General features: G+C 36.8%; 1 protein-coding gene across 1 annotated transcript in view; it reads left to right on the forward strand.

The window, feature by feature from the left end:
* The window catches only part of ZNF407 (zinc finger protein 407), a gene marked incomplete at its 5' end in the record, with an annotated part of 353,220 nt that overhangs the window by 131,421 nt on the left and 207,388 nt on the right, over positions 1-14,411 (forward strand). The window contains one exon of the mRNA XM_082329092.1: positions 7,413-7,487. Coding sequence (XP_082185218.1) covers positions 7,413-7,487 — 75 coding nt within the window. The remainder of the gene's footprint in view (positions 1-7,412; positions 7,488-14,411) is intronic.

The following is a 14,411-nucleotide window of genomic DNA, read 5'->3' on the forward strand; positions in this document are numbered from 1 at the left end:
TGTGAGCAGCTTTTTATTGTAGTTCCAAATCTGAAAGTTCCCAGTTGCGCCCTTAAGTTTCCTCTTACCTTTATGTTAATAACACTTATCACTGTCTGGACTTGGCTTATTCATGCATCTGCTATTGAAAGGTACTTTTTGTATTTAAAAAAAAAAAAAACACCACCACCACAAACACCACAAACCAATAAAATTCAGAATGGACCTATACCTAACTTAGAGGAAACCTTTCTGATTTCAGTTACAAAATAAGTAACTTTGGGTGAGGCACACAATAACAAATACGCGATTTCCCTCATGGGGGAGGAAATAATGTAAATACTGCCAGAGTATTCCGCTTTTGCCACAGTCCTTGCAATGACAGACTAAATTTCTGTCCTGGATGGTTTACATTATAACATACATCTCTTAAAAGAGGGATGGTGAGAGGACTCAGCAACTTTGGGTGGCGAGATCTCTCCAAGACAGCTTGAGTGGAAGAGTAGAGGATGTTTTCTGTTTTATTTAGTTTTCTCTTCCTTTGTACCCAGGTCTCTTCTGCCAGAATACGTAAGAGGAGGTAATTATGCCCATTCCTACTGCTTTATGGCCACGTGGCTAATAATTCTTTCACATCTTGAGGGACGCAGATTGGTGGCAGAAAGCAACAAGAATACGTTGAGGGATTTCTCTCTCTTCTGGGTGATAGATGCAGGAATATGCAGGAACACAGTCGATTGATTGATAGTGCACAACTCATCCATAATGATCTGTCTGATATAGCAGTAAATTATTCTTGAGATTGATGCAGGTCATTGAACAGCACATTGACAATCCTGTTGTCTGTCATCCTGTTCAAAGCAAGTCAGGAACAGTAGCTGCTGTGATACCCAAGTCTACCTTGGGTGCAAGCTGTGTACAGGTATTCCACGAATGTAAGTTGTTGTCTTCTTGTTCCTTCATTTTTTTTCATTGGACATCTCTGCTTCATTGCGAGCTCATTCCAAGTAACAGTAAAAATGAGATTAAGTATTTTTAGAAGAGCAGGTTGTAGTCTCTAGCACTGATGATTGCATAGTGACATAAAATTAATTTTTGAAAATGCTGGATTTGGAACTTTAGCAGCAAAACATCTCCATGGCAAAGTTGAAAAGTTAATAAATAATTAAGAAACATACCTGATTGTTGCATGGAAAATTGTAAAAAAAAAAACAAAAAAAACCCACCTTCAAACTTAAGGCAGAAAGGATAATAATTCTCAGAAATTTGAAACTTATGGTAGTCTTTAGGTTCCATTAATTACCATGATATTCTTGCTGTGTTACTGTGGTTCTTGTCTTATTAATGGTGGCAAAGTTGTCCTCGTTTGCCTCTTTTGGTTTCTCTTTTCAAGAGAAAAAGTTTGCATTTTCCAGTCTGCCAAGTTGCTCACACTTGAAGATGAGGAGGAAGGAGCCACGTATGCCAAACATATGCATTTTACTTTCCAGTTTAATTATGAGCGTTAGCGAGGGTGGAGCATAAAATAGCCATATCCTTCTTTAACACATGGTGTCAGCAGGGAGTACGAGGCAGTGGGTCACAGCGCTCTCAACATCGCAGACTGGGTGATTACGCATGACTTGCTAACCTTCTGAAATGTTATTGATTTTTTTTTTTTTTTTTTTTTTTAAACTTAAGAAGAATAACCATAACTGTTAGCTGGAAGTAATAAGACCTGCTTCATTTGGCTGCTAAATGAGTCAGCAGAAAACCCCAGCTTTCCTATGCAGGGTTCTAGGACTTGACGTCCTGTCACAGAGGGCATGAAGTTTTTCAGGTATTTGGATGTTTTCCACACTAGACTTCGCCCTGCCAGATATTTACTTGAACCTGACATCTTGTCACAAAGGGCATGAAGCCTTTCAGACTACTGGATATCTTCCACACCAGACTCTGCCCTGCCAGATACTTTCTTTTAAATTGAGTCCCTTGCGCGCAGTCATGCAAGAGAATTATCAGCACCCCGGTCTGGACCCTTCAGAATCAGCAAACATCCACGAATGATGGACTTGAAGAAATTCCCAGGAATTTAGACTTTTGATGCATGGGAAAAAAAGATTACTTGTTCATAGAAAACCATTGCTTTCTGGGCAGTTCTGTGTTTTCCTCTATGCTCTTGTTCCTGAAGCTGACCTGCTGAATACAAGATCCTGACAGACAGATGAGATTTGGGTAGCAACGTTTTGTATAATTTTAGACCTTAAAAACTTAAAGGTTTTTTTAAGTTTGTATAGACTGTTTATGTACTATTTGACTAAATGCTGATTTGAATATATGAAGTTCTACTTTTATGTGTACAAATCTAAAGTACGTGCAAAAATCTGTAATTACATATACAAATTTTATTGAACATTCCGAAATACATGTGGGTTGTGATATTCCTTGAGAAACCGCGCTATTTCTTTCTCTTACTAATTGATAGACCTGTTGGCGTGACTCCTGGTGAGCCACTCATTCAACTACAAACAATTAGGGTTTGCAGCATATTTCAAGACATGATAAAGAACAAGAGCACTTCATTCAGGTAATAAGAACCATTGAGTCCATGTTGTGATTTACTTGCCTGAATGTACTGTCCCCCTTCTTGGCATGATCCGTGCAGCTTGCCTTGATTTTCTGGTTACAGGGATAGAAATTCAAGCATGGATCATGGAAAACAAAAACTGATGCAGACAGGATAATATATTATTTCCTCATATTCTGTGATGGTGTGTAAAAGTTTGAGATCCTTTTTCTCATTATTCCTTGAAGCTGTCAGATGTCCCAGGTGATTTATCCAAAATGGTAAACCATTCTATCCTTTCTGAGTGCCTGAAACCTATGACAAAACCAAGTAATAAATACTAAAAATTTAAAAATAATAGCATTATATTCTGCTTTTTTTTGGTTTTGTTTGTGGGTGGGTTTTTTTGTTTGTTTGTTTTAAAAAAGGCTTTCAAGGAGTTTTTAAAACATCCTGTGTACTTGGGGTCTGCACATGTCATGCAGTAGCTTCCCTGTGTTCTCAGAGTTAAATTCACGTGTAAAGATGTCTGGACAGTTTAAAGGAGATGTAAAGGATATTGAGAATATGAATAACGGGTAGATATTCATTGTTATTCACCTGGACTTTTCTGCCGTCATTGAACATTGTTGTCTGTAAGATAAATTCTCCTAGAGCAGTTGCAGAGAGCAATGTATTCACTGAGAAGTGATTTAAAATTGCTCTTCAACTGCTGGATACCTTGTTTGTAGAGTCCCACAAAAATAAATTCTCGTGCTGGTCCTCCTCAGCAGTTATGTGCAGTTACAAGATGACTGGTCTGTTGACATGGCTTCAAGAGACTTTCTGGTAGAGGTAAGATGTAGCTCCTTCCTTGGAACTAGGCCAAGGCTGAGCACTTGGTAAACACTCAGGAAAGAAGAGATTTCATGACTTTATGGTGCAGAATGCTTGTTTTGGTTTTTTTAACTTGGCTTTTCACTAACACAGCGATGTACATATTAAAAAGAAAAAAGCTATTATAGATTCAAAACATAATAAAACCAGGAATCTTTTGCCCTCTCAAAACAAGATACTTCACAGAGCACAATTATCTCCCTGCAGAGAAAATGAGAGAACAGACAGTACATGACAGATTGTTCATATTGCTTGGGTACTGCAATGATAAACATTGTACATGCTGAAGAACTTGTATTACACTAGAATCAAAAGTGGAAGTAAAGATTGTCCAATATGTTTCTTTATTCCCAGAATTAGAAGTCCCTTTTTTTCTTTTGTACATTAAAATGTGCTTTTATAACTGAAGACAAGTCTGTAGAGGCTCCTAAATCAGTTGCAGACATTCTCAGAGTGAGTCCAAGTACTGTCTGAAGACTGCCATGGAATACGAGTGGACACATTCCTACAAAGCCACAACTCTTTGAAAGTGAAAACAGAATATTCTGCAAACTTGTTTTGGGAAAGGTGCTTCTATATTTATGATTGAAAGTTATTTTTATTTATAGCTTTCGTGCAAAAAATTGTCCACAGGGAGTATGGATGCTATTCTCAAGCTCTGTGTCATTTTTTCAACTTGTCTTTAATTTATCCTGAAATTCAAACATAGTATAAGATGGGGAATGTTGCTAGTTTGGAGCCAGAGTAGTTGCAAATCACTAAAAAAGTTAAACCAACAGAGTGCCACTGCAAGCAAACAAAATCCTACCTACTCACCTTTTTCCGCTGCAAGAGGAGCCTTCTAGGAGCAGTCTTCCTAAGGAATGGAGGGAACTCCCAGTGCCCATGACTTGGATGTTCAGACTAGACAGCTCTGCCTTACAAGAGCTGACCCTCAGGAGAGCAGCTGGTCTGTGATTTCTTGTCTTCATGTGGGTTGGGGATGAGGATGTCCAGATCAGAGGTTGTAAAACTGGTTCCAGGCCTCTAGCCTGGCCTGGTTTGCATGTACTGGAAGCAGTAGAGTATGGCAATTACACGTTTATCCTACTCCCTTTTGATGTGTTTCTGAAACCAGCTAATTTCTAGCATTTGAACATTTCTATTTCTGCTAGAATTAAAAAATAGGAAGTGAGAAATTCAGTGAAGCCTGAATTGGTGCTTACTGCAACTGACAAGATTCTTTTTGATTTGAAGATGTATTAGAGCAACGTATCTTGAAAGCGTTTGCTACTTGAGGCCTTACTGGTGCCAGCCAGACTTCCCTTAAGATTCGTTTAAAAAGACCAAGGCTAAGTCATGTCTATCTATTCAGTTCTGGCAGTATCTTAGGAATAACTGGTTTACATCAGCAGAGATAAGTTGTTGGCATGGATAAAACCAATATATTTTGACTACTAAAACAGTAAATGCTTAGAAACCCGGGGTTAACAATGTACTGAAAACACTTTTTGTGTTTGTTTTGTAAAGCCAGCAAACACTACTACCACCTCTCTTAAAATCAGCTGCAGTATTTGGTAAACATGCACAAATAGTTCCCACACCTGTCTTTTTTTTTTTTTTTTTTTTTTTTTTTTTTTTTAGGTTGTCCTCAAACTCAGATCCAAACCAAGATGTTTAGACTTTGCCTGAATTCTATGGGAAAAAAAAGTCTTTTGTCTCAATAAGGACTGTCTCTGTTTATAATATATTTTTTTTAATCTTATTCTCAATTTCTTATGAAAATAGCAACTTTGCTTTTCTTTTTAAGACCTGATTCTGTAAGGTGGGGAGCTGTTCCTGAGCTATGCTGAGCACTCCAGGCTTGCACGGAGGCATTCTGCACTTGTCAAGTCTTAAGTCTTCAAGCCTTACATTAAAAGCTTAAAATGTTAGTAGGTGCTGAGGCACTTACTGAGTCAATCTTCATTTTATTTGTGCTGTGTAAAAGCAGCAAAATGGTTACTCAGAACGTAGATACAACAGAGAGGAGGCAGCTAATGTGAGATTAATTGCTTCATGTTATTCACAAGGCCTTTGTCTTTGATTTTGCAGAAAGGTATGTCTGTTTGTACCCCCTGCAGTTGCGTGGTATAAAAAATGTTCAGCTTTTGTTTGGAAGCTTCAAGTACACAGGCTCAGAAGAAAGAAAGAAAGAAAGAAAGAAAGAAAAAAAAAAACTTCCCTAGAAATACTGTGTAGCTGGTTGGGATCTTTATATTCCATGTAAATAGCAACTTTGATTGCACATTGCCCTTGCACAGTAATATCTTTGGTTTTATTTTTCTTTTAGAGAAGGGGGAAAATAGAGGTTTGTAATAGGAAATACAAGTATTACTAAATTAAAATCTGTTTGGTACCTTTCATGGCTGTGTGGAAGTGGTTAGTATTTCTGCTGAAAAGCAAGGGCAGTACGTTTTGAATGCCTTGTGCTGTTATTAGAACACATTTTTTTATTTTGTTACAATTATTTTCCCTACGTACAGTCGTTCTGATGACACTTGCATAGTAATGATGGTAACGGTGTGATAGATTATTCACAGTTGTAATGATTATGAAGCCATACTTATAAACTGTGTAGGGAAAAGTATTTAAGATATCTTTTAATGCCTTTTTATAAAAAATAAGGACATCGCTATCATTTAAATAAGACAGAATGATATTCTTACACCTTAAGGGATGCACAAGAGAGATTCTCTGTAATAATGTGAAAGTGCCCAAAGTAGATCAGACATGGAGAAGCTACATTAACATATTTGTAAAGGAAGAGTACTGTCTCTTAGCTTTTGTGGCTCTTATACCCCATAGTGCTAGTGTTTTACAGTCCTTCCATTGTCCATTACTGCAAACACGTCCAGATGAATTCAGCGTTTAATGTTAAAAATCTTATAACATGCCAGTTTGATTTGTAGCCCTTCATATCATGGAATGCTAATTAAAATCATATTTTTGCATATGTCATGCCTTTCATGTACATATGCAAATAGTCTATTGCCTTTCAGCTATTAGTAATTAACTTTATGAAGGACAGCTGTAATACATAATTAACAAAAATGTTTGCAAGCCCTTTTCACACTGGAAGTTGCAGCAGTAAAATTTTTGCTTATCGAGAGAACCATTTTAGTTTGAAGCTTCAGTCTGATATCTAAATTGTTTGAAGCAGTCACATGACATAATTATATTGATGTTGTGGTCTTATCAGCAGAAGAATGGTACTCAATAGGCTCCTATCTGTTTCATTATGTATGTCACCAAAATTAAAGTAAATTATCTGTGTTTTCTTTGGTAGAAACGTAATGCAAGGTGGTATATATTTTGTTGCTGCTGTTGATGCTCTGAACAATGTCTTGCCAGTTTGAACAATATTCCGGCTCAAAGCGTATTCAAGAACACGTGCTTCACCTTTTCCATCCTTTTTTTCACAAGGCTATAAAATAACTAAGGCTATTAATTTGTTTCCATGTATACCTCTTTAAATAATTAATACAATGAAGTTTGACCAGACATAATCAGTGATTAAAACATCTGATCTTACTGTATTTTTGTTACTCATTAAAAACTTGTATGAAGAAGGGTTGCAGGATGGGCCCATTAGACTTAAATAAATTCAAAGGCACAACTAAAACTGTATTAGTTTATAATGTGAGAAATGTTATTTAGGTAAAATAGACTATATTACCGGTATATTGTATCAGATGTTCTAATGTGCAAAGGGAAGCAGAAACAGGTTTTCCATTCTTTGACCAGTGATGTATGGTTGTGATTACTTATTCTTAAGAAAAATAGCTAAGTGACTGCAATCTGAAGAAAATCTGTCATTACAGAATGGACTCCCAGATTTAAATCGTAGTCTAGCAGGGGTTTTTAAAAGTCCGCCTTTAATAAAATATGCTCAGGTGCATGCTAAAAACAGAAAAATGCTGCATTTAAAAAAAAAAAAGAAGTATTGATGATAAAAAAAGTAATCTTCCTGGGTTTTCTGTTTGTTTGGTAGGGTGGCATTTGTGATGAAGAAGCATTTGAATACTCATTTACTGGGCAAGCATGGAGTTGGCACACCCAAAGAAAGGTAAACTAAAATTCTTTCTTATTTTACCTTGTACAATATGTGGAGACCTTATCTGGAATATTTATCTTACACAAAATGAAGTCACCTGGACTTTTAGCTCAACTCCAACTACAGAGGGAGCTAACATGCTTAAGTGCTCTGCCAGTTTCGTGCTTACGACTTGTCTGTGGGTGTCAATAGAAAAATTGCTGTAGAAAGCAATTCTATGTAAAAGGTGTAGGATTTGCACCTTTTTGGGCGTTTTTTTGACAGGTGATGATATTTTCTCAAAATTTCCATAGTTGTAACTGTACCTCCAACTACAAGATCAAATTTTATTCTATTTTTTTTACTTGCTGGCCTAGATGCTCATAGGTTTATAAAATGACTTTGAGATTTATGTTGATCACTGAGGTCAAAGCCATAGAGGAACCAAAAAGAAAGTTTCCTTAGTGTTCTTGGGCAGGAACAGAGATCTGGTGTTTTGAATATTTTTAAAATGAATTAATTTTTTTTTTTTATTTGTGTACAGTTACTTACTTTCAAACTTTTTTTGTGAGCAAGTTATTTTTCCTGTGATTTAAAATGTAACTGTGTTTTACAAACAAATGGCACTGTGTTTGCAGATAAACAGATTTTGCCTCAGATTTATTAGGCACATTGTGGCATAGCTATTGCTATTTCATTGAATTTTTGGGGCAACTATAGAAACTTGATGGTTTTTGGATAGCCAATAGATGTCATATTCTCTTTCAGTCTGGGTAGATGGAGGTATTGTACCTGCAGGGTTCATTGCTGGATACTTGGTACTGTTTCAAGTATTGCTGCCTTGTCACTCATCCTTCTGGTGTAGGTGTTCATAAGTAGAGTATTTTCTGGTTTTGATATGAAAGAAGGGGAAAATAAATGATAGCCAGGATTTGTAGGAGAACACTGCAAAACTCTTTCTGGGTCGTGTTCGTGTCTTGTTAAAGACACTGGAAATGATAGTCAGTTAGACCCTTCCCTCACAAGTTTGTCACACTTAAATCACTGAGTGACCTAAGAGTAGAGTTTTAAATTAACACACCGTATACACCTTATGTTTGACTAAGCACTTAAGTATTTAAGTGGTGCTTATATTTTTAATGAGATTTCCTTGACAAAGTGCTTAACCAGAATTTCCCTAACACATGGTTATTTAAAGAGTTTTGAGATACTCTATTTAATCTAAAATATAGAATGATGCATCGAAACAACTACTACAGTTTCATCAAAGCAGATATCATATTAAAGTTTATGCTGGTTATCTTTTGTCATAGTGCAACAATTACAAAAAATGTTTTGCTCTGGTGGCTTATTTTATAACTGGAAGCATTCAATACCAATATGTTCTTTTACAAGGGGGTACTTACTGTATAATCATCATAAATACAACATAGAGATAACTTGTGTTACCCTAGTGAATATGTGTGCAATAAAGGATACATACAATAGATTTCCAAATATAGTATCTTACCCCAAGAGGCATATTTTTAGCGATCATCATCTTGAAATGAATTCCTAAACAAGCAGGATGCTATAATCTAAATTGGTTGGTGCTGGCTTTTGTTTGCATGTTTCTTCTGAAAGCCTTCTGGCTGTTTCGATTTTCCCCATTTCTTCCCATATTCCTCAAAGGCTTTCTGGCTGGCCCTCCGGCATGGCGCAAAGAGGCAGAGGAAGAGGAGGAGGAGGAGGGGGGTCCCTCCCCTGCTGCCCCTCTGCAAGGTGGCAGGTTGAGAGCCCTTGCAGCCCCGGCTGCCCGAGGAGCAAAGAACCCAGCTCAGGCCTGCAACCTCCCTGCCCCATCTGCTAGCGCAGGCTGTTGCAGCTTTACCCCCAGGCCAGCATAAAGAAGTGATATTTGAGTGACTTCATACTGTCGTCTTTTGAAATTTCTTCCATCTTTTGAACACTTCTTATCTACAATACCTTTTTAGCTGGCACTTCAGCTTAATGTAGAGCAGCATCGAATAGTGGTGGCAGAGCTACAACAGCAATATAGTTTTCTAGTAGCAGTCCCTCACTGCTAATGGTGGATGTTTAAGCTACATGATTTAGTGCAGTAAATGCCAAACCACCGTTGCATTCCTTTCCGTCTTTCCCTTCCTATTATGAGAGAGTTTGATGCCTTTTAATGGCTTTAGGAACCAAAGAAATACTTCTTCAGCACGTTAAACCATCACTTTGGGTATAAACGTATTATAAATTAAGTTACATAGTTTTCTTACCTATTTAAAACATTAATGCCTTGATTATAATTTTGCAAGCTTGCTGTTTTTTAATTTCTCTAGGACAATATAATCAGTTTATTCTTTATGTTTTGAATTTGATTCTGCCCTCTGATACATTGCATATTATAGCAAATACTAATAGAAGCTAGCTAAATAGGCTGTGACAATTAAATTAATAATGCATTTTATTTGCAAGTGTTTAGTCTTCATGGTTTGACTGATATATGCAAAGATGGTAATTTATTAAAAGTAAATTCATGTAATTGTACTACAGAATTTGATGGACCAAAAAAAGTTGTCAGCATGACTATCATCAAAAACAGAAAATTGAAATAAGTTCAAAAGGGTGTTTGAAAAACAATAGTTATAACCCATACACCCTGAGAAATTGGTACCCTTTTAACAAACTTCTTGGAAAGGAATTTCTGATGACAAACATTGAGATAGTTCTGAGAGGGAGAGAAAAAAATACATTTACAATTTGGTAAGCAGTACTGAACTAGTGTGCCTTGCTTTCTCTATCTTTCCATAACCCATAACTATTGCTTTTTAGTATGCACAAAAGGGAGGTATTATGGAGGCTGTGGAAGTGTTTGCATGTGCAGATACAGAAAACAAGTGTAATTCATAATAAGATTGCTACTAAAACATCTTTTGTTTGAGTTGGTTGGTTTTTTTGGTTTTTTTTGGTTTTTTTTGTGGTTTTTTTTAAGACAAAATTGATTTAAGGGGAAAATACTGTGCAGGTGAAAATCACAGAAGTTTAAAAAAATTAGCTTCATAGTCAAATGGCTGCACATTTCAGTCACAAAAACCCTACTGCCTAGTCCATTATGATCATTACCATTTAATAGCTACTCAAAAGTGGAATGTTTTAACACAAAAATTCCTCTAAGGTATTTTTTCCTGTTATTGGAACTGTGATACTGATTTATTGTCAACTTGAATGTGTCTCAAAACTGGCATGTTATCTGCTAAGTCCAAGGCCAGTACATATTTGGTACTTCAGTGTCAGTAATCTTCATGGGACCTATAACTATATCTTATTGGCAGGATAAATCTTTGGCTACACCTTTATTGTGTCTAGGAGACAATGCGGTTGAGGACAAGGTGAATGCATCAGTAGTGTTAATGGTGCCAAGTTCTAATTTCTGTTACATCGTTATGTTACTTAGGTGTAAATTGTGGCAAAACACAGAACAACAGAGATGTTTCACTATTGCGTATAAGATACATACATACGCACACATGAAAATATGAGCAAGAAAATAAAAATAAAATCACCAAGTCATTCATCAGTGAGACTGAATTTTGCCACTATTAAGCACAACATATGAAAAATACATTTAACTATTCTTTAGAGACTTTATTTTCAGGACTCCATTAGTACTATACAATATGCATTTTATAGTATATAAGACTTTGTTAACTAGAATTCTGATACATATGTTTAAACTATTTTTTTATGTAAGTTTACCACAGAAAGGCCTTTACTGACAGTTGTTTAATTACCTCATCTTCCTTATGAATTTTATATTATGAGTTGCCTCTGAAATAACTTTTCACGTATGAGTAATCCCATTGAGTCAAATAGGATCATTCATATATATAAAGTTACTTGGAGCACAAGCCCTTGCTGAACTGGAATCTGTGTTACAAAACATTTTCTGTAAAGGTCATTAATAATATGCTTGGTTTTTGTAAGGTTGTTCTGGCATTTTTTTTTGTGTGCTTGAAAAATGGGATCAATGTTACAGTACTAGTAACATCATATGAAGATCATATGATTTTCAAATGATCTTAATTGGTTGGAAAAGCTGTGTAATGATTTCAACTTGAGAGCAATAGCTATAAGTAAATACCTATTACTGTGTAATCACAGCCCAAATATATTTCAGATGCTTTTTCAAATAATGTTGGAAGATAGTGTACTTCTAAAGTTTGTGTATATTTTTACACAACTGCTTTGAAGTAAAAAAGAGGAATTTCCTAGGCGTCTGTTGTTCAATGTGCTTGCATAAGCCCATGTGAATTTTGGAATATCAAATGCTACTAATGTGTGTGGTATAAATATCGTAAAATATACAAGACCGCATGGTGTGTCATTTGGAAGGCATTGTTGAGGTATGAAAGAAAAACGAATAGAGTTTGATGTTCTGTATACTCTTTAGAAAATGGTTTTGTAATAAATTGAGTTGTCCTGGTATTTCCATGTTGAATGTACAAATAGAAGGGAATGAAGTCCTTCAGTGCAACCAACCCTGTTCTATTTAATTGAACTGTTAACCCTTCTTTTGAAACATTTTTCTTTGAGTAGAGAAATTTCTGATAGTAATTATTTGATATGCCTGTTTTGTTTAATACTACCCTGTACCTGCAAAGTGAAAATATCCAGTTGATGTTACAGCAGATTTTGGGAAAACAGGTTGCAAAAGTCAGAGAGTGATGTGTCAGACATACATATATGTATGTGATCATCTTGTAATAGGTGCAACACGAGGTGTTGGTAGTACGTACGGATACACAGAGGAGAGGCTACCTGTAACCACTGGAGGGTAATGTGCTGGGTCTGGCCATCAGGCCTTGTCATCACCTTTTACTGCTTCTTGCAAATAACGTTGAGCTTTTCAACTGAAACCTAACATTACTAGTTTAACTGGACGGGAATGAAAAACTTAATTGATTGTTTCCTGCATTTGACTTAAAAAGGATCTCGGAGAGTTACAGAATCATTCTTTGGAAAAGCCCTAAGGAAGGAAATGTAGCTTTTCTTGAAGTACTTACTAGTCAGAAGCTTGCAACAAGAGGAGGGAGGTGGAAGGAACTCAATGTTTTGGCATGGGTTAGGAGCTAAAGTTTTACCCAAGATCTATGTTAAGCTTTCAGAATTTTGAAGGCTTACTTGACCTTCGAAGGCAGTATTTTCCTGTGGAGTTCAGCTCTTGGCTGGTGCTGTACTGTTTCAGAGTGTGAGTGGAGGTACAGGCCCCACAGTCGCTTGCTGCCTGAGTGCTCCTCTCTGTCTGTGGCTGGCTCAAGGAACAGGAGGAAGCCATTAGGGTTACCGGGGCCTCCTCAGGTACAGAAGTAGATGATGTGCTGGAAATTCAGAGCTAGCTTTCCTCTTGGCTTGTTGTCTGTACGCACATCATATGCATTTGCTTTGCTACGAAGAAAATAAAAAAGTAGGCAGCCATTTATACGTTTGAAGACTGTTTTCGCAAAGACAAGTGATAAATTCAGCATCATATCAGAAAAAAAAAACAACTGAAGGACTGTAAAAGAATGAAGTTCTTTTACTACTACTTGTTATTTGTTCTTCCTATCAAATCCTGGCAATTTTATAGTTTAGTTCAGAAGGCGGGGCAATCTGAAGTAAGTTTATTTTAGTTCTCGGGTATGATGTGAGACATTTTGGAAATTTCTGTTGTTGGCAACAATATTCCTGTTGGGAAGGCTTAGCTGCTATGGGTAGACGATAGAGGGTGTGCCTAATGGGATGCATGCTGCCCACAGTCAGCACCCCTGGCTAATTTTAAGCGTCGTAACAAGATATAAATGATGATCTCGTATTCATAAACAACCAAGTACTGTCTAGAGCCTAGGTTATTAGTTTCATTAGCAAATGTACGCTAACGTTGTCTGTGGATCTGTGGAAGAGTATGGGTATGGGTAGCTGCTGAAAACCGCAGGTTTTTTTCACAACATTCTGTTCTCAAGGAAAACACAGTTTGTAGTTGCATGCCATCAGCCAAAAAGTAGTCAGCCGCAAACTGATCCCTCCTCTGTTGCAGTCAACTGAAAGTAAGTTGTTCCAGTCATATGTCCCAGCTTGCTGCTTCCACTGTGTAAGTCAACCATGCAGGCCGAGAGGGTAAGGATTAGGATGGCAATATATCTCTAAATCCCTTTTTACCGGCGCAGGATTGGAAGCGAAAGACCTGTCCAGGCAGTTACGGAGAGCATGTTACACTACTTTGAATTTGTGTAGTGTTGTACTTCATGGCATTTATGGATGTAAAGTGTTCCATGTCACGGGTGGTATCATGACTCTTAGCTTTGATCACTCTATAAAATACAAGACAACTATTTATTGAGTACATTGTAAAAGAAATGGAAACATAATCTCTTGACTGTGCTGCCGTGAAATATTTTCCATATATTCTGAGGAATCATGAGCAGTATTTTGTAGAGTTTGGAAGTGAAAGCAGAAATGATGTGGCAAATGCTGTGTATGACTGATGGTAGAAGCTCAGCTTCTAGTTTTAAACCATAGACTTCGCAATACTTCCATCAAGTTATAATGCCATCAAGACTGTTTTTCTGCAGGCAAAGCAGTTTCGTAATCTATTAAGTAAAAATGTTTGTTTGTCCAGGTTTACTTAAGTTTCCTCACCTTGAGGTGGAAACAAATACTGGAGAAACATGTTCTGGAGTTGAACGATACCATGAACACAATTCTAAAATCACCTCCAGAGTGCTATAACGTTTTAAAAAAAAAAAAAAAAAAAAAAAAAGGTTGACTGAGACTTAAGTGCTAAAAATGTAGAGGTCTTGTTGTATTGTAAAGACAATCTTCTGCATCATGAGCCCTCACAGTGTGCTCTGTACTGATCTCTGATGGGTGTCATAGGACAGCCCAGGTTGGAAGGGACCTCCAAAGATCATCTGGTCCAACCTTTCATGGCAA

This window comes from Platalea leucorodia, assembly GCF_965183815.1.
Source record: "Platalea leucorodia genome assembly, chromosome: 1".
NCBI lineage: Eukaryota > Metazoa > Chordata > Aves > Pelecaniformes > Threskiornithidae > Platalea > Platalea leucorodia.